Genomic DNA, 21,025 nt, shown 5'->3' on the forward strand with positions numbered 1-21,025 from the left:
CTTAATTTTGATGAAGTCCAATTTATAAATATTTTCCTATGGATCATGGTTTTACTATTATATCTAAAGAATCTTTCCCTGACCCAAAGTCACACAATTTTCTCCTGTGCTTTCTTTTAGAAGTTGTATAGCTTCAGGTTATAGATTTAGGTCTATAATCCATTTCAAGCTAATTTTTACATATGGTACAAGGTATGAATCAAACCCCATTTTTTGCATATGAATATCCAATTGCTCTAGCCTCGTATGTTAAAAAGATTATCATTTATCTATAAAATTGCCTATGTAACTTTGTGAAAAATTAGTTAACTGTATTTATGTGCATCTATTTCTGTGTTATCTATTGTGTTCCACTGATCTGTTTCTCTGTATTTATGTCAAATGGTGTCATCCAAGTTAAAAGTATTACATTTAATTGTACTCAAATTCTATTTAATTTTAAGTTTTGTTTAATTTCATTAAATTTCATTTTAATAGGAAAAAAACTGAATTGCAACAGAAGAAATTGCTAAACTTTAAATAAATGTTTCTTCACTACAAGAGCTATCATTTCCTAACGGGTGCCTCTGAGGTTATTAAAAAATTATGAAAACCACTAAAAGAATAAAGTAATTATGTACTTTTAAATTATGTTTTAATTTTAGATGGTATCAATTAACTATGAGAGACCAACACATTAAAACATCAGCATTTTCCTTCTTCCTCTCCTCTTTCCTCCCTCACGTCTAATTTTTTTTCTTAGGGTGATTATTGCTTTTACATTGTCAAATTTTAAAATTTGTCTGTAACTATAATTCCCAAAGATGCTTAAATTGCATGGACTTTTTTCACCACTGAATCTTTTGCCACAGAGTCTCTGTTCCTGGGTTCTTTATTTGATTGAGCCCTTAAATATAATATCTTGATATCACTTTTCAAGTAGTTTGGTTCTGCTGGGTACTATGTTTCTGGTTTCTCCAGGTCTGAAAATGTGCACTGGTTTCCTTTACACTTGCACACCATCTCAGCTGCGCATAGTATTCTTGGGACAACCTTTCTTTCTTTCAGAACTATGTAAATAATGATTGACAGTGCTTTGCCAGTGAATGGTACTGCGGAGAAGTGTGAAGGCAGTCTGATTCCCCAGCTGGTTCCTAGTTTACATTTTATGTCTAGATGACTAAACAGTTATTTCTTTTCCTAATGTTCAAATTAATTAAAATTCCTTGGCATTAAACATTCTGCATTAAATTACCCTGGAGCACAGATTATTCTTTTAGTGTATAGATTCAATTTTTCCTCAGTTAAGCAGAAATTTTTTCCATCATGAATGTATCTTCTGTTTCATTTGTTGGGTTCTCTATTTTAAGGACACCAGTTATACTTATGTTGTATCATCTTTGGTCTGCCGTAACTATGGAACTACTAGCTTTTCTCTAAATAAATTGTCTCTTTGTCTTTTCATTAGCATTTTCTTTGATTATCTCAAACTTTTCTTCTATGTCATTAATTTTACTTTTAGCAGTTATCTATTCTGTTTCTTACAGCTTATAATTTATTATTTGTTCTGTAATGTTATAACTTGATCCTCAATACGTTCTCTTTGGTCTGTGATCTCCTAAGAGATTGTGAGAAAGTTCTTTATGTTCCTTATTTGTTTTCTTCTATGTATGAATGATTTTTTTTCATGATCTCTCTCTGTCTCCCTCTCTTTTTCTCTCTTTTTCTCTCTCTTTCTCTCTCTCCACCATGCTGCTATTTTCCTTTTATTCATGCTCATATTTGCATAGCTCTTTTCCAGATATTTTATTTGCTCTAATAAATGAATGCCAGACTCTCCTCTTGATATAAAATTCATTTGATTTCTCCTCTGGGCTCCAAATTGAGGCCAATGTATTTCATTTTATGTACTCTTTAGTACTCTGAGAGAGATTAGAGTGAGGAAGGGAGTTTAGCTGAGGATATGGGCAATCTTTGCTAGAATACTTAGGCTCTGCTCTTTCTCTTAAGATTCCGTTAAACTTCTCATCCCAGAATCCACTCTCCCTACCTGGGTGTATCTCATTTCTATGGGGTTACTCTCAGGCCCAGTATCATTTTCTCATTGTGGTCCCAGAATCTCTGCCTTTATTAAGGTGCAGACACTTTTTCACTGGCTTCTTCCCCCATTCTGGTCAGAACAAGAAAAAGATCAGCATTTTGATTCAGTTTGTTTCTGTCCAGATTTTGATATATAAATGAGAAATCTCAGTATTGTGAGATTCTGGAGAACTGTGATTAGGGTTAGGAGCTGAGCCATGCTGCCTCTCTGCTGCATGCCATAATCCTCATCTTTTCTTGGCACCATGTTTTAAAGTGTATCGCATTGTGTTATGCCACTGAGGTTACTGATGGCAACTGAGCGGGTGGGGGAGGTTTTTCATTTCTCCAATTCCATAGGTATTATGGGAGAGCAATTTAGTGAAACCTTAATGAAGTTGAATAACTCTCCCTGTCCATAGTTCTCGGTTCATATTGTCTGCTTGACCACCAGTGACACAAGACCAAGAATGAAATCATTCTGCCACTAGTCAAACCCTGAGTTCATGGTAAGGTGTTAAAACAGCCAAATTCAGCATGAAAAAGGACCAGCATGCCCTTGAAGTGTCCCCCAAACATATCCTGTTGTTTAGGGAGGGAGATATTACTTTAACCCTTATATCTCTTACTAAAGACTCATCTCTCTGAGCTCCCCAGAAATCAATGTTGTAATTAGAAAACAGTAGCTAATCTGGCCAAATGCTAATAAATGAGAGTTGTGATTTATCTAGCAATAGGGGACCAGCTCAGCATTAACAATTAAAGAGGACAGAGCTTTTTTTTCTTACTCCTACCCTTAGCTGATTGAGTTCAGCCTTATGCTATAAATAGCCCTTCTAATTAATGGCTATCTGTTTGAAAATTAGTTATCAGAACCACGGTTTAGGAACCTTTACCTCTGAGATTCATAGAGCCTATTCTATTTCTCAGTGATAAAGGAATGGTAATGTGAGTTCAAAGCTGAATCTACCTACCCACAAAGACCAAACCACATCATAGCCCACCAAGACACTCTTTAGGCTTTATTATGATAGGTACAGACTTTTAAATAATCAATCCAACTGCAAGGAGAAGTATTAATCACGAATAGAGCTGGAACAGTTGGCTAAACCCTGCTATAGCCCAGTCATTTCATGAATCTACAGGCTACAGTCAAAGTTTGCATCAAAGTCATGAGTTCGCAATTAGCTGAGCAAGGTCTTTTAGAAACCTCCAAAGAATTATATTTTTCTACATTGGAAAAATTAACTGGGTAGTTACTAAAACTTTTCTTCACTTTAACCTGACTGGATACTGAGCCAAAAATAGTATGTCTAAATCAAACTGAATAGTGAAATCTTCTAGACAACACTCCCCAGAAGGGCCCTCTTTGGGAAACACTGCTCAGTGCTGGAGTAAAACTCACGTTTCAGTGGAGGGTTTGTCATTCATGGTGGAAAATGGCTGCACATCTTAGGTGTTTTCTTCTAGTATTTTCTATTTTATCCAATATTGCCTACTTACATGATACCCATGCAGAGCTCCTAGCAGGTCCCTGAACCTGCCATATTGTTTCACGACACCAAACATTTATTCAAACTGTTTCCACCATGTAGATGACCTTTTATGGTCAGCTTGCATGTCATCTCCTTTATTAAGCCCCCAACACCACCACCACACCACCCTCCAACCTGACAGGTCACTACCTCCTTTGGGCCTTCACTCTACCTGTGCATTTCTCTGTCTTAATACCAAGAACCTTTACTTCCTCTGATTGGCTTCTTGTCCATCTCTCCCTAGGGAGAAGCTCTTATTCTCATTCAGATGTACAATACTTCTTTACTTGTTGACTATACGAGTAATTATTGAACAACTATTGAGCACCAACTCTTTGCTAATACTTGCCAGATTCAGAAAGGCAAAAATTTTTTTCTCTGTTCTCAATGAACTCTTGAACCAGTGAGAAAGGCAGATTCCTCTACAACTAAATGCAGCAAGCCAAAGAGAAGGGTCTGGGCAGGTGCTGAGGCTGAGCTGTTAGCTGGGGGGCAGCAAACACATAAAAAAACTCACCCTATTTTAATATATCTCTTCCGTAGTTTTCATAATTCAAACAAACATGCTTTGACCATGTGTTTCACATTGCTTGCTAATGTCTTTTCAGCACAACCCCTACCTGTGCTTCTATACTGTGCACACAGATCACCTGGGGATCTTGTTAAAATGCAGATGCTTATTCATGAGGTCTGGAAGGGGCCTGGCATTTGACATTTTTAATAAGCTTCTAGGGGATGTCAATACTACTGGTCCACAGACCACACTTGAAGTAGCAAGGCTCTAAACAATTGTCATGTCAACTACGAAAATTGTTGAAGTGGTGCTAGTTTTTGGAAAAACTTCTACTGCTGCCCACCTAGACTCTTCTGACTATATTTAAAGGTGATGAAAGTTACGAGAGACGTAGATTCAGCAGTACCCAGAAAAAGCTGGCAGGATGCCTCAAAATATTACTTCTTGGCCTTTGTTTTATCGTCTAAAGATAAAAGGTCTTTGCTCCTGTATTTTAGGTGTTCTGCTACTAGATGGGTATAGTCTGAAGGCACAGCAAGTTTTTCCCAAATATTCAAGATCACCTTTCACTGCTAAGTTTCCTCCATATTTAAACCGTAACATCCCAGGCCCTTTATGTAAATAGAAATACCTTTTAACAAAGCTATAAAACTTTAATCACTTTAAATAAGCATAGAGTGCTTAAGTGAAATATTTTTTAAAAAACCAACTCTGTAAGATTCCCATGGGAATCTGTTTTCTTACTAACTCTTAATGGTTCTGACGACAGCGTTTGTTCACTTTTTCACTTTATTAAAGTCTGCCATTCAAAATAAAAGTAAAAAAAGCATTAGACCTCTACTTTCTCATTTGTCAGTTTCTCATTTGGAGTTTTCATTCCACCAAGACAAGATCCCTCCTTGGGTGCTTTCTTTTGCAGGTCTTCTTCCTCGTGTCATTCTCCAGCAATATTCCAGCCCAAACCAAGTGCGCTCTGTGGACTTTCCCCTAATCATGTGGAGGAGAGTTCACGCCCCCCCCCCCATCTGCTACTCAGCTTCACCTTACTACGATAAGATGCTATTTAAGAGGCAGTCTTGATTATTTGGTCTCCCCTCGCACATTTAGTTTTCTCGTCGTTTTCCTTGACAACACAACAATGAATTGAATAGAGGTAGGACTGTTTTCCCTGTGCAGAACATATGGAAGGCGCTAGAAAAGCCTTGTCTTGCCCCATGTCGTAGTCTGGAGAGAGAGGACTCTTCTAGATGAACTTCCTTCCTTCTCACTTCTCGTGGTGTCATTTAGGTTAATGCCAAAGATGATGAAGGTGTCCTCGTTGGATCCTGGGACAATATCTATGCCTATGGCGTCCCCCCGTCAGCCTGGACTGGAAGTGTTGACATTCTCTTGGAATACAAGAGCTCTGCAAATCCGGTCCGGTATGGCCAGTGCTGGGTTTTTGCTGGTGTCTTTAACACGTGTAAGTATCCAAGTGAGTGATTCTCTTTAATGTAAAGGAAATTTTACTTCAAGACATTTTATCTATAACCTGGCAAAGGGACTCAGCAGCCCCTGTTGGCACTTTAGAATTTGTGGGAGAGCATTCTGGGATGTAGTCAATGCATAATTAAGTTGTACTGGGCCAAATATGCTCATAGCTTCTCTCTGACTGCAGAATCTTTGTAGAAAGCATGACGGACTATTTCCCACATAATCCTTCATTCAACACCCAGAGAAAAGGAGAGTCACAGGGGCCATGTGAAGATGTAGGGGAAGATAAGCCATTTTCTGTTCGGTAACCACATTTGTAAAAGATTGAAATAGGAAAACCTAAAATAATAAATAATAAGAAAAGATGTATACTGCATGTTTGTTATTGAGAAGTTGTACAAATGCTTATTTGCTTATTTATTGTTGAAAAGTTTTGTAAATATATCTACTAAATTTTTGTCCCAGCTATGGAAGGGATTGTGGCATCTCCATTTTTACATGTGTCCCATGCCCCTGAGCAGTCAGAGACCAGAACGTAATGAACAGTCTCACCTCCCCCGCTTCCCCTCTAGTTTTTAATCTACCCAACATCCTATCTGTAGAGGAAAACATATGAGAACAGAATTATTCTCTCCAGCCTTGTGCATCATTTTTCAAAATGGCATTTGCCTCTCCAGGCCCAGACAATGTTGCAATTAATTCAGTGAATATTTTAAAAAATACATTTATTTCAGTATGTCTTCATCCTTGGTAATGATTTTCGTTCACATGCCATTTCTGCAGCCTTGAAGAAACATTAAGCTCAAGTTGGCATGTCCTTTCTGCCTGATCATTAATAAAGGTTTTACCTAGTTAGCATTTTTTAAATCAAAAAACCAAAGAGGGGCTGGAGGCTTGAGTAAGACCATTTTAAAAAATGATTATGAAACTATCGGTTTTAGCTCACAGTTGCTGCAGTCTAAGCCTTAGTCAGTGATCCAAGTAGGAGGAAAACATGAGTTTTGTTCCTTGTGGCATCAAACTGAATAAGGTTAGTTTCTTAGCTATTTAAATATACCTAAGGGCTAAAGGAATATGTATTTTCTGGAAGCAATAAAGATCAAAAGTGTGAATCTTCTAGAAGCACCGGTCTCTGAAGCTCCAGCTAGAAGCCTGAACTTCGTGTTGGGTTAAGGGCGGAGGTTGTCCCCTCCCTCAAGGCTCCCAAGCTGAGATCAGAAAGAAGCTGCCCAACAGAGGTGGCCACTCTTGTGAAATGATTTTAGGAAACCAGGAAGGACCCAAGCCCTCCCCAGGCCTACAATGGCACTATCCCAGTGTGATTCCTTCAGCCTAGAATCAGAGAAGGTAGTGAACACCTTACATGTATCTGTGCTTTTGGTATAAAAGGGTTATCAGATCTATGCCTGAAAACAGGCATCGGTGGTAAATTAGGAAAAGGCAGAAACACACTGTGGAGAAGTTGCGAGAGAGTAAACCCGAACAGGGAATTTGGGGGAAGGAGGAACTGGTGCTCCAAAGTCAAACTCTGCCTGTCTTAAAATTATGAATAACGTGGACTTTTGACCAACTCTTGTTTTGTAATAATGTGAATTAGCGTTCATCCAGAAACAGAACGAGAGTGGCAATTGTTTTATTGATAAGAGCAGGGCAAACAGGGGCTGCAAGTGAACAGAGGAAGGGGGAGAGGGAGGCGCATGGTGGCTGCCATCATTGTTTGAGGTATTAAGATCGAGTCCTTTAAGGAAGAGGACACTGGTGTCTCTACCAGACTCAAGTTTGGACTTCCAAGGTTATTCTTTTGAAGGAGGTGGGTAGTCTTTGGTTAAAAATGCTAAACTATTCTGAAGGAGAAAAAAAAAAAAAGGCAAGCCAAGTCATTAATCTTAAAATTGTCAGCCAAATTATTTTCAATGAGCCCTGATGTCTGGCGTCCCAGGAGCCAGCGAGGGCATTTGGATTAAGTTTAATCAATAGGTACATATGGCAAGAGATGTATCCAGGTAATTTATTATCTAACAATTAAAATGAATCTGTGGTGTCACCCTCCACTGAGTGTCACAGAGCAAATTCCAGCCAGGAGAGCAAATGCCACTGAGTACCTGCTCTGTAAATTCCTAGCTTCCTTTTTTGCTGGGCTTTAAAAAATTTTATTTTCAGGAACATAGCCCAATCACTGAACTAAGATGATGTTAATTTTATGATCATATGATTAGAAACTAAACAATTAGGACCCTGTTATTGGGATTCTATTCTAGTTGGCTGCATTTGGCACCAACTGCTGTTCTTACGCCAAAATCTCTTCTAGAGTCCCCATGGGGTTGAATGGTCACCCTTTTTCAGTATGAAACATTTGAGGACAACTTGTCCAAAGGGACTTTTCATGTTGGTAAAGAAGAAGGTCCCATACGAGAAGGGATTTCTCGCTATGTGTTTATTACATTTTGGTAATGTGTTTAGTTGTGCTCTGTCCTTGTTTCCTGCAGTTTTACGATGCCTTGGAATACCAGCAAGAATTGTTACCAATTATTTCTCAGCCCACGATAACGATGCCAACTTGCAAATGGACATCTTCCTGGAAGAAGATGGGAATGTGAATTCCAAACTCACCAAGGATTCGGTGTGGTGAGTTTGATTTATAAGGGCATTGGTCGATATCAAATTATAGTGACGTTACGCATTTACTACAAGATAGGCTTGGTCTAATATTTCTTTCCCTTCTATTTTAAGGATCCTTCAATAGCATAGGCAGAAATGCCTAATTGTCAAAATTTTTTTTTTAGCTAATGAATTAGAAATGTTACTGAACAGGTAGTTTGGGTTCTTAGTAATAAAAATCAATCATCCATTATAACACCAGCCACCAAAAAAGGCCATGGTTTTGGCTAATACATGTGCCTATACTAGTTCTCTTTACCTTAGCACATTAACATTACAGTTGGTGGCAGAAGTATTGGAGCCAAGCGCTCTCTGTCAGTGCCCTGGGAGTAGTAGAGCTAACGTTTATGAAGCATTTGCTATGTACCAGTCTCCGTGTGCGCATCGTCTTACCTAATTCTTTCAACAGTTTTATCAGGTGGGTGCTATTAAAAATCTCCATTTACAGAGGGGAAAACTGAGGCCCAGAGAGGTTTGCTCAGGGTCACACATCTGATAAGCTGGGTTAAAACCCAAGCACTTCTGACCCTTAACTATTAATACCACCTTTTTTTTTACCTCTGCAATATAGGATTGCTCTTTGAATGTAAAGATGAGGAAGGTTCTTCTTGATTGTTTCCTCACCTTTCATCCAGAGATAGAAATGGAAATAAAGCTGGAATCGTTTCCAAATACCAACCACATGGTCCTTTCACAGCCATGAATGGCTACATGAGATTGCTAGAGGGAGTTTAAGATCCCAAAGAAATTTCATTTTTCCTTGGAACTCCCCTCATTTCAAATAAAAACATTAAAAAGGGTGTGAAAATCCTGAATCCAAATTGGAAGGGTATTTATGAAGGTCTATAGGGGAGGAAATTGGGGCATAATTTCAGCTGTTGCCAGGCCTTGAAGTAGGCAGGATTTCTAAGCCAAAAATGTGTCTCATACCGTTGTTCTTTACAAATAATAAAGCTAAAACACTGTCAGCTGTAAAAGCATCCACATGGTGATGGGTGGAAGTTATAAGCTCATTTTAAGTCAAATTAAAAGTTAGAAATGCCTGGACTCCCCTGTGACTCAGGAACGGGTCACAGTTGCAGGAGCAGCAGTAACTCCACGACTGCTAAGTGCTCACTGGAGAATGTGGAAAGATGGGAATCGCTGAGCTAGTGTCAAAGTGCTGCAATGAATAAAAAATAGTGCAGTTCCTCGGAAGGGGACGAGCTGAGGGGTGAGCTGGAGAGCACTGGCAAGACAGAACCTCCCCTCTGCAAATTGAACCGAAATTGAAAGAACCGTTTAAGCCTGCGGAGCTACAGTACAGCAGCCCTGTGTGTATGTGGAATGACAAAAACAGACCAAAATAGCTGCCCCAAAAGCCCATTGTGGTAGTTAAAAATGGCAAAATGAGAAATATTTGGCATTCTCCACTCCACAGCCCTTCCTTACGCGCGCACACACACGCATACTCCCAATGCCTTTGGAGCCAGCTGCAGTTCGAAGTTACCCCTTGCTGCTCCTTGATTCAAATTCCTCCCTGTCCTAAGGCCCTGTGGGGCACCCAACAAACAGCCCCCCAGGCCCTAAACTGAATTGATACAAAGCTGTGCAGCTGCTAGATCTTGCTCTTGGTCACCCCTTCCTCTTCCAGCCCCCTGCTCTGAATGCTGTCCCTGACATCCTTGCTCTTTCAGTGCCTTCCTCAAACATTCCATCACCGGGGACCGTGCTCCCTGGTCTGGGGCCCTCACCCACCCTCCCCTGCAGACCAGTTCCCTGGGCTCCTCTCCTCTCCACTAGCTTGGCTCGTGGTAGGTTTTCAGTAAATGCTGGCTGACCAAGGGGCTGATGCCAGCCCAACTCGGGCACACCCAGACCATGCGGCACTGGGATTAGGGGATCAGTCAGGTCAGAGGCCAAGGCCTGGCTCTGCCACTGACCAGCTGTGTGACCTTGGGCAAGGCACAACCTCTCTGTGCCTCTTTCCTCCTCTAAAGTAGAGACAACGACATTCCCCACCTCCCTCAGCACAGAGCAGAACAAAACAGGTGTCTAATGAGTGTGAGCTGCTCTCATTGCCTTCGTTATTAGTCACACAGCTGGACTTTCGCGGAGGCAATGTGTTGGCATCAACCTAAGTACACTGAAGCAGTCAGAGAAAGAGGGGTGCCCAGTGTCCTAAGATGATTATACTATTTCTGTCACTTTGGGGTATTTTTAAAGAAAAAGCAGAAAGTTGTGCCTCCCTAGTACAAACACTGGTGTACCTTAGAAGCCATAGGTGTTCCCGAAAACCAAGCGTATGCCCAAGACCCTCTTGGGTTGAAGAGGCTGGTGGGAGCTGTCCTTGGACACATCAACCAGTACGTGGTCACCACAGCCACAACCCCATGTCAAGCTCCAACTTGGGCAGTTACTTGCTGTGTGGCTTTAAGAAAATGACTTCACCTCTGTGAACCGCAGCTTCATCAGTAGAATGAGGGTAATCTTAGTAGTTACTATTTCCTGATGGATGGCTTTAACAATTAAATGAGGTCATCCAGGTAGAGCACTTACCTCAGTGGTGCTTAGTGGCAGAAGTATGGGAGCCAAGCGTTCTCTGTACCGGTGCCCTAGGAGCTCTTCCTCCACTGGTAAGAAGTAGGGGCTGCCTGAGCTGCAGGGCTGGTGAGGAAGGTGAGGGTGGGGCCTCAAGGCTGAACAGAGGCTGGGGGGAGGGTGGGAGTGATTTGCTGACATCAGCTGAATCTCCTAGCAAGGGTCTTAGGAGCAACCGGCCTCCCCTAAAGCCCCAGACTCACCTCCCTCCACAGGCTCTGGCCCAACCATCCCCCGCAACCTGTCTTCCTCACTCCTGGTTTGTGTGTGGCTCAGGCCCCTCTCCTCCCCAAGGAAAGGTGAGCATGAGGTGCCCTCTCTCTCTCGGTCTCCGTCGCCTGTTCTTCAACACGTAGGTCACAGTGGTCCACAGTTTGTGATGACTTGATTTGTCCAGTTAGGTCTCAGTGACCCAGGATGTCCTCTTTCCTCTTCCCCATTGACTCAGCCAAGCCCCCCCTGTGCCAAAAGCAGAAGTCAGCCAGGAGGGCGGTTCAGAGGGAGAGCTTGGCAATGTGCAAGAGGGTTGATTATGCACATTACACTCCAAAGCCGGGAGTGACAAGTTTGGATTGGTGCTCCGACACCTCTCCCCTTCTTACCACAGACCATCGGGGACAGACTGCTTATTTTCCTACTTCCTGGTTTCCCACCCTAAGTCCCCTGCATGTTGGATTTTCTCCTCCGAGAGAGCCTCACCTCACGGGGCTGCAGTTTTGCACGGAGCACACCCACTGTCAATGCCAACGGAGGCCACAGCCTGGGCTCCTTAGCTGTTCAGCGGAGGGATGGGGCAGAGTAATTGGACCCCAAGGTAACAAATGAAATTCCAAGTGGGCAAAGCAAGGTAACAGATCCTGGAAGGAGCAATTTCGGCCGCCTGTCCCCAGTGTGCTAACGGGTTCTGAATTATGTGTAACCTCTGGGGGAAGGCAGCTATGAATCACTGTGGACAGTTTAATGAAGACGCTTGCTCAGTGTTTAGCTGCAAATAGCGAGCAGCAATATGAGGGCTCGGTGAGGACGGAGAGTCAGGACTCACTCGGGTGGGTGGGGGGAAGATGGTGGCTTGGCCTCGCCTCAGAAGAGCTCAGCTTGATCACCTCATTATACAGAGGTCACGCTGGAAATGGAAACAATTTTAAAAGACAGAGATGGTGGCACTTACTAGGTTCATGAAAGATTTTTCAGTGAAAGGCTTCGCTCCTTCTAAAAGAAAGCATTACCCTGTGTCCTTCTGCTGGAGCCAGCGTAGTCTGATGGAGTGATTCTGGGTGGAAGATGGTGCCCTCCCCTTGGTTTGCCCCCACCAGAATTCATCCCGACACGGGGGGAGCGGTGTCCGATCTATTTTATTTTCGTTTGTCACATGGCAAAACATGTGGCAGTGTGCAGGGCATAGAACACTGAATAAATGGTATTAGTTGGAAAAATTTAAAAATGAAAAAAAAAAAAAAAACTTTGCCGAAATGGATAGTCTTAATCTATAAATAAAGCTCTTTTGAAGCAAATTTTAAAGCATAAATTAACCAGTTTTCACACCCAGGAACCTGCCCTAAGCAGCATGCAATACTAACCCTCCTTGCACCGTCGGTGCTCATGGTGGTTCACACATTATAGACACATTTTTGAAATTCAGACTCTTCCACCTTTACGTTATTTTAGATGCTCTATATGATCCAGCTAATTGGACTTTTATATTGTTAAATTCTCTTCAGTTTTAATCACTGTCTGTGAAACAGAATGACCTGAAAATGAATTCCAAATAAAATATTATAGAAGAAAAATTCTGAATGTAGGCCAAATTGCTTAAAGATTCTTAAGGGTTTATAAAATTATCCTATGATGCATTCAAGTTACCAATTCTGGACAGTTATTGAAGATACTTCTTTTCAAACATTATCTCATTAACCACATTTCTGGCCAAGTTGGTTTTTGGAAGTCACCTGGAGCCAGACCATGAGCTCTATCATTAGAGAACTAAAAATACACATTGAATGCACACCAGGATGTTGAGAAAAGAATTGGAAAAGCTATTTGCCACCTTCAAAGAATAAAAATAGCTCATATTTATGAAATACTTTCTTTGTATCAGGCCCTGATCTAAGTGCTGACATGTATTACCTCATTTAAGTCTTTTGATGGCCTAAGAAGGCAATTACTATTATTGTCCTCGTTTATAGATGGAGAAACTGAGGCACAGCAATTTAACCAACATCCCAGTGAGTGGCAGAGCCTGAATTACAGACCCAAGGGGGCTGACCCTAGAGCCCACTCTTTTTTTAATAACATCCTTATTAAAATATCATTCATATACCACAAAATTCACTCTTTCAAAATGCAGAATTCAGTAGTCTTTAATATATTCATGGTATTGCGCAACCATCATTATTATATAATCACAGAACACTTTTGTCCCCCTATACCTGTTAGCAATCACTCCCCATCCCTCCAACCCTCGAAACTACTAACCCACTTTCTGTCTCTATGGATTTGCTTATTGTAGACATTGCATTTAAATGGAATCACACAACATGGGACCTTTTGTGTCTGGCTTCCTTCATTTAGCAGAATGTGTTCAGGGTTCATCCATGTTACTGAATGCATCAGTACCAAATCCTTTTCTATTGATGAATAGTATTTCATTATATGAATAAACAAAATGTTATTTATCCATTCATCAGTTGCACATTTGAGGTGTTTTGGCTCTTGTGAATAATGCTGCTATGAAACAATGCTGCTATAAAAGTTTTTGTGTGAATATATGTTTTTATTTCTCTTGGGTATGTACATAAGAGTGGAATTTCTAACTTATATGGTAAATCTATGTTTAACATTTTTTGAGGAATGTCCAGACTGTATTTTATATTCCATTTTATATTCCCACAAGCAATACACAAGGGTTCCAACTCCTCCATATTCTTGCCAATGGTTGTTATTTTCTGTTTATTGATTATAGGCATCCTAGTGGGTGTGAAGTGACATCTCGTAGTGGGTCTAATTTTCATTTCCCCTATAACTGATAATGGTGACCATCTTTATATGGTTTTGTTTATGTATCTTCTTTGGCAAAAGGGTTATTCAAATCCTTGTCCATTTTAAAATCAGGTTTCCTTTGTATTGTTGCATTGTAATTGTTTTTTATGTATTCTGAATGGAAGTCCTTTATCATATGTGTGATTTGTAAATATTTTCTCCTATCTGTGGGCTCTCTTTTCTCGATGATGTCTTTTGAAGCACTAAAGATTGTAATTAATTTTTATAAAATCCAATTTTTCTATTTATTCTTTGGTTGCTTATACTTTTGGTGTCATATTGAAGAAACCATAACCTGATCCAAGATCACAGAGATTTGTTCTGTTTTCTTCTAAGCATTTTACAGTTTTAGATCTTACATCTAGGTCTAGGGTCCATTTTGAGTTAGCTTTTATATATAGTGTGAAGTAGAATAGAAGTAGGGAAGAGAAAAAAATAAGAAAGAAAATAAGAGAGAAGACTAAAATTATCTTATGGATGATCCCTTGTACATGACGAATCACTTTTCTCACACTGTCTTAAAGACTGTCACTTTGTCTTCAGCTTTTGACAGGTTGGCTATCATGTGTCTAAGTGTAGATCTTTTTGAGTTTATTGTACTTGGAATTTTTTAACATTTTCAATATGTATAATAATGTCTTTCATCAAATTTAGAAAGTTTTTGGCTATTATTTCTTTAAATATTCTTTCTGCTACTTCTTTTCTTTCCTCACCTTCTGGGACTCCCATTATGAATACATTGATATACGTGTTGTATCTCATGTGTCTCTGGGGCTTTGTTCATTTTTTTTCCTCTATTATTTAGATTGGATTATTTTAATTGTTCTGTCTTCAAGTTCACTGGCTCTTTCCTCTTTCTGCTTGCTTAACTATACTGCTGAAACACTCTAGTGAAGTTTTCATTTCAGTTAGTGTACTTTTCAGCTCCAGGATTTCTATTTGATTCCTCTTCATAATTTCTATTTTTTCATTGATATTCTCTATTTGGTGAGAGATTATTCTCATGGCTTCCCTTAGTTCTTTGAACACATTTATAATACCTGATTTAAAATTTTTGTCTAGTAAGTCCCATGTCTTGGTTTCCTTAGTGACAATTTCTCTTGGCTGCTTTTTCTTTCTGTGTATGAGCTATATTTTTCCATTTCTTTGTGTGTTTTATAATTTCTTATTGAAAATTGGACATTTTAAATAATATAATGTGGCAACTCTTAAAATCAGATTTTCTGCTCCCCAGGGTCTGTTGATGATGCTTGTTGTTTTTATTGTTGTTATTGTCTCTGCTGCTGTTTATTTATTTGGTGAATTTCCTGGACTAATTCTATAAAGTCTGTATTTCTTGTCATGTTTGGACACTGAAGTCTATGCTGAGTTAGCTTAGTGGTCAGATAACAGTTGGACAGAGACTTCTTAAATACCTTGAGCCAAAAATGCCCCAGTCTTAGCCAAGAAGCTTTGTGTGTGTTGGGGAAAGTCTTTAATTCTCCAGCAAGCAGTTTACAATTCTGCCATAGCCTTCATTTCCTGAATGAACAGAGCCTCAAGGTCAATCAGAGATGAGAGATTAGGATAGGATCGTCTTGGGGCTTTCTTGGGCATGCTCACAGCCCTGGACATGTGTATGGAAATCTATGTCAGAGTTTTTCAAATCCCCCTATGGAAATTACATCCCCTGGTTTTTCTTTCTTTGGGGCATAGCCTTTTGTTAGTCTCAAGTGGTATTGCCCCCTCAGACACCTGTGATATTAAACAATTCCTTATAATTATTTTTGAAAACCATCATATGAATAGAGCTATTTGTACAGAGTGAACTCTGAATCTGATCAAATAAAAACAAACCCCGAGAGTGGAGCTTTTCAGAGAACTGCCAGGCTAGTTAAACAGTGACAATTTGTGGAAAAGAAGCTTTGGGGGGATTCCAAACCCATTTTTTCACCTTCATTGGTTTCCAGGCAGCAAATTTTCATAGCTACTGAGGCTATTGGTTTTTACAACTACCATGGAGCTATGGAGAGGAGTGGGAATAAGGCAAGTTAAAACTTTACAAAGTTCACTGTTCTTAGTGAGATTCATCTGTTTTTCTTAAACAAATGCTCCCCAGATTGTTGCAAGTATTTGGTTCATTTCTAGAGTTTGGGAAAGTCGAGTGAGTGTTCTCATTGCTTTATGAAGGAGTAGATTTCCAGAGGTTATTACTCTGACTTTCTGGAAGTGCTTCCCAGAATCCACTCTTAGCAACTACACAAATGTGTCCATCAAATAGGGGTATCTATTACACCCTTCAGGTGTTTTACATTTTGTAGGGTTATTTTTGGCATTTAGTAGTCTTCCTGACAAATATCTATTGAAATACTTATTATTGTATATTCTTTTATTTCTCCATTTCTCCTGTAAATTATAGAGCATTATGTTGATCTTTTAGAAATTACGAGTATAGAAAACTATCTTTGGATTTCTTTTCAGTACAATGAAGGGATGTTATAAAATATTTGCTTAAACACTAGACAGGGGCATTGCTCTTCGAAGGTTGGAAATCACTGCCCAAGACTCCCCTCTGATTCCTATCAGTTCTCTACCCTACCCCTGGTTCTGGAAGATCTCTAAAGAGTGTCTGTAGCCCCTATCCCACTAAAATCTCACTTGACAGTGAACAAAGAGGGAATTTCGGGGGTAAAAAGTCAGAGGCCATTATAAGTATTTCCCCGGAAATTAGGCAGAATGGGAAAAAAAAAGTGGGAACCATCTAATAAACCACATAAAAGCTGCTAAGGTATTTTCCATATAAAAATGTCATCTTCTGGTTAATCATAAATTCTGCCTACGAGAGTCATTATATATACCATTCAAAGGTTACTAGTTTTCAAATAGTCAGAAGCTAATAAAATATGCACCACCTAGGCTATACTGAATGTAATTTAATTTTGTTTGCTGATTAATAAGACCTCTAGAAAAACTTTATAAAAATAAGAGCTATCAACTTTAGGTTATCATATTCATAAATATCTTTATAATGCAAAACAGTAACTTTGGTTCCTGCTGGGCCTATTGGCTGTATTTTTTAAAAATCCCTCTTTAATAATTATGGAGAAACTTGGCCAGGATTTATCATAGAAAGTTTTTTATATATTAGTTTTACAGACAAATATTCTCAAAACCCAATCTTTTCTTCATTTTCAGTCAGGGTATCAATTCCTAACTTGCTATGTGAGAGTAGCAAAATGGGATGAGATCTCATTTTCAAAATGAACCCAGCAGAGGGAACCCAGCAGAGCTCAGAGAGGGCCTTCTGCTAATTAGTGATGACAAATGTAGTTCTTGTGGACGGGTGGCATCTACTTTCCGAGAATTTCTTATTTTCGTTTTCATTGGAGTTTTTGCCTTATTTCGTTTTGTTTTATTTGTAGGTTTTTTTTTTCCCTTTGTGTTTTATTTTTGTCAAACTTGGTTTCATTCTCTATCTCTTCCATTTGCTGGCACTACACTGGGAAAAAAAAAAAAAAAACAGATAATCACAGCAGAGGAAGCAATGAAAAGAGGAGACAAAAGAAACCTGCATGAGCATCCCTTAAATTTCTAAATATTGCTATTAATAAAGCTGCTATACTGTTTAAGAAGAGAATGGAAAGGCGGTACTCTCAGGGCTCAGGAAAGACATGCTCCCAGAAGACTTTGTGAATGGAGACTTGTTGATTTTGCTGCGCATGTAATTGAGTGCATCTGGAGCAGGATTTAGCTAGCACGCCCTGGTAGGACCACGCCAGCATTGAGAGCCAGTGTCCTTTCTGTTGGCTGCAGCATCCGGTTGGTTCGTGTCTGTGTCTGAGCAGTTACTAATTATTTTGACTATCACCCTTACTATGAATACACCTTGTGGTTTTATATTGGGACTTACACAGTCCCCAAGTCCACCCCCCACCTACAGCCCCCTCCACTGGTGTCTCTTGTGCTACAGCAGACTGTGCCCAACCTGTGACTTCTCAACGAGCATCGTAGAACCCTTTGCCTTCATAAGACAAGCAAGAACAAATACCTTCATTACTTCTCTTTTTTCTGTGTGGGCAACTGGTTCCTACAACAGTATCCTTTACTGAGCTGGGATGTCCCTGGTACCCCCCATTATCTCCCTATGATGTTGCCATACAAATGAGGTCATTCATGACTGGCCACTCCTGGCTCCTCCAGCCGGCTCCCAGCCAGAGGGAACCGAGGTAGCCTCAGGGAAGACAGGGGCACCAGCCTGGTCTCCACCTGGTTGGACCACTGGCCTCTGACCGATGTGACCCAGTGGGCACCCAAATGCCCCTTCCTGGTTTCAGCACTCCGCTAGCCCTTAACAGTGAACAGCTGCACTCTGTCGTGGTGGAGTGCTCCCCGCTCCCAGCTCCACCAAACACTCCTCCAGCATGCCTCCCTTCCTCGGAATAATCCCTTTCTGTCCTCTTGCTCCATTGTATTTCCTAACTGACAAGATTTTTCTCAGTCCAGGCTTTCATTTCCACCAGCAAATGTCCGGTTAGACAAGCCTCAGACTCCACCAAATTGCTTCCACTTCTTTCCAACAACTCCCAGCCTGACCCTTCCCCGCTGCCATTGCAATGGCCAGAGTTCAATAATCCCAGGATGTGCTGTCATTTTTGTAACCAATATCAGTGCCTGTATTCAGAGTGTATTAGCAGAACCAGAGAGGTGGGGCTCCCCCTATATGCTACAAATGCACGATTTGCAAGATAGACCAATGTCTTTCTTCTACCCTCTATCATTGTTTTCAAAAAAAGAATTCAAATACTTGACTTACATTTGAGGTTGGTCCCAGACATCTCCTCAAGGGCTTTCTCTCAATCTTATCTGTGTTCTCCCCTAAGCCCTAATAAAGCTGCACAAACAAAATTACAAGCCCATATCTCTTCCTTCTCTTTTAAAAACTCTTCTTCTCTGAAATCTTTCTGGACAGATTGCAAATGGGATGACCCTGTGGAGTGTTTAAGGAGTTAGCCAAGTTAAAGACAGTAAAGGACTCCTTGTTTAAATTAACCACTTTATTTTCTTTGAACACATGGCACACAGAGACCCGGAGCCCGTGTTAGTCTCAGCTGTGTTCTCCGGCCAGCTCTCCACCATCCCATGTGCTCCTGCCCTCCGGACGTGACCTTAGCCAGAACCAGGACAGATTTTGAACTGTGCTCTGCCTTTTTTGGGGGAAAAAGTAGTCCTCTGAATGTTTTGGGGGGAAATTAATACATGTGTATCATAAAAAATTTCAAAAATTGCAGAAAAAAATACCAAAGTAAGAATCATCCACTTTCTAACTACTCTGAACATTCATAACATTTCATTAAACATTCTTTAATATGCCTCTTTGCATATTATGGGCATTTTTTATTGCTGCGTAGTAAAGTACCATAAACTGAGAAGCTTAAAACAACGCAAACTTCTCATCAAGCAGTTTCTGTGGGTCAGGAGTTTGGGCACGGGCTGGCTGGGTTCCCTGCTCAGGGTCTCATGTGACTGCGACCCATGTGTTGGCTGGGACATTGTCCTCTCTGAAGCTCAGGGTCCTCTACCAAGCTCATTCAGATTCTTGGAAGAGTTCAGTTCCTTGCAGCTGTAGAACTCATGGAAGCTTCCATCTTCTTCAAGGCTAGCAGGAGAAGTCTCTGATGCTTGGAATTCCTGACTTGCTATGTCTCTAACCGCTAGACCCAGATTTAAGGGGCTCATTTGATTAGGTGAGAACCACCCTGATAATCTCCCATCTAATTAACTCAAAGGCAACAGATTAGTAACCTTAATTACAACTACAAAATCCTCCTTGACAGGTAAAGTAACATGATCACAGGAGTGATAGCCCTTCCTCTTCACAGATTTCTCCTACACTCAGAAGAGGGAATTATACAAAGAGGAGGGTAGCAGGAGCCATTTAAAATTCTGGCTTCCACTCTTATGTATGCATACAATGAACACATGTACTGTACATGGTGTTCTATAGAGTGATTTTGAAACACTAATATGCCATGACGTCTTTCCTGCCTAATAAATATAGATCTGCATTTTTATGGCTGAATAGGGTTCTATTTTGTGTTTCAAAACACTTAACCAGATCTTGGACAGTTAGGTTGCTTCCAATTTTCTCTTCTTGCACATTATGCTAAGAGGAACTTTTTTATGTACAGTCTTGTCTTTGCATTTGTATGATTATTTCCTGTGCACAAATTCAAAGCAAATGGGTTTACAGAATCAAAGGATAAACTAAACCAATGCTGTGAGGTCCCATGTAGCTAGGGTCCCCCAGCAGGGCATGGTGCTATTTTTCTAGTGAAGTTCTGCCTTTGGTGAAGATTCTTGGATCCTTTGTACCAATTCTGCTGAATTATTGGCATCCTTGAAAGGAGTTCTAAAAATTACTAGCTGTCACTGCACGGAACATACGGGAAGTAGCATGAAGTAGAAATGTGTTCTTCACTTGTCATCTCCACCATTATTCCCCAAAAAGTTGTTTCCATCTGAATTAAACAACTATCAATAAAATAGGATCTTTATTTTAATTTCTACCGTGCTTCTTTAGAAAGAGGCAATGAGGAAACTATATCATTTTGAAAGTTCATAATTTTTTTAACTATAAAGGGACACTATACATTCTGACTGTATAGTGAGAACTCAGGTTTCAAATGAAGGCTCTGAGAAAATATAATTGAGTCTTAAGAAGACATGAACCAACAAAGGTTTCATTACACCTACTTTGCTAGATGTCCTCATCATTCATTTAACCAATGCTTAGCAGCCCCTCCTGGTGGCCCGGCCCTGCTCCGGTGCTGGGATGGGGGTGAACAAGACAAGCAGGGCCTCCAAAGTGGATTCGGGTACCCACAAAGAGACTACTGTGGATCTACATAAAGAAGCTTTGAAATAAGAAGTAGCATTTCAGAAATCAGTATATATTTCCCAACCTGGAGAGTCAGTAGATAGAATTAAGAAAAGTCTATACAACAGGAGTAAGTAAGTGTTTGAGATCTAATGCACAGTGTGGTTACTATAGTTAATGACAATGTAGTGTATGTTTCAAAATTGCTAAGACAGTAAACTTCAAATGTTCTCACCACAAAAAAAAGTATGTGAGGTGACAGATATGTTAATCAGCTTGATTTAATCATCTCACAATGTATACATATAGCAAATC

The 21,025-nt window shown here is 40.2% G+C and overlaps 1 protein-coding gene across 2 annotated transcripts in view; it reads left to right on the forward strand.

The window, feature by feature from the left end:
- F13A1 (coagulation factor XIII, A1 polypeptide) overlaps window positions 1-21,025 on the forward strand; it is a 171,947-nt gene that overhangs the window by 101,039 nt on the left and 49,883 nt on the right. For both annotated transcript variants that reach the window (XM_012647003.1, XM_012647004.1), the window contains 2 exons: window positions 5,395-5,569; window positions 8,067-8,205. In XM_012647003.1, coding sequence (XP_012502457.1) covers window positions 5,395-5,569; window positions 8,067-8,205 — 314 coding nt within the window. The remainder of the gene's footprint in view (window positions 1-5,394; window positions 5,570-8,066; window positions 8,206-21,025) is intronic.

Source organism: Propithecus coquereli, unplaced genomic scaffold (assembly GCF_000956105.1).
Source record: "Propithecus coquereli isolate 6110/MARCELLA unplaced genomic scaffold, Pcoq_1.0 Scaffold253, whole genome shotgun sequence".
NCBI classification, from domain to species: Eukaryota; Metazoa; Chordata; class Mammalia; order Primates; family Indriidae; genus Propithecus; species Propithecus coquereli.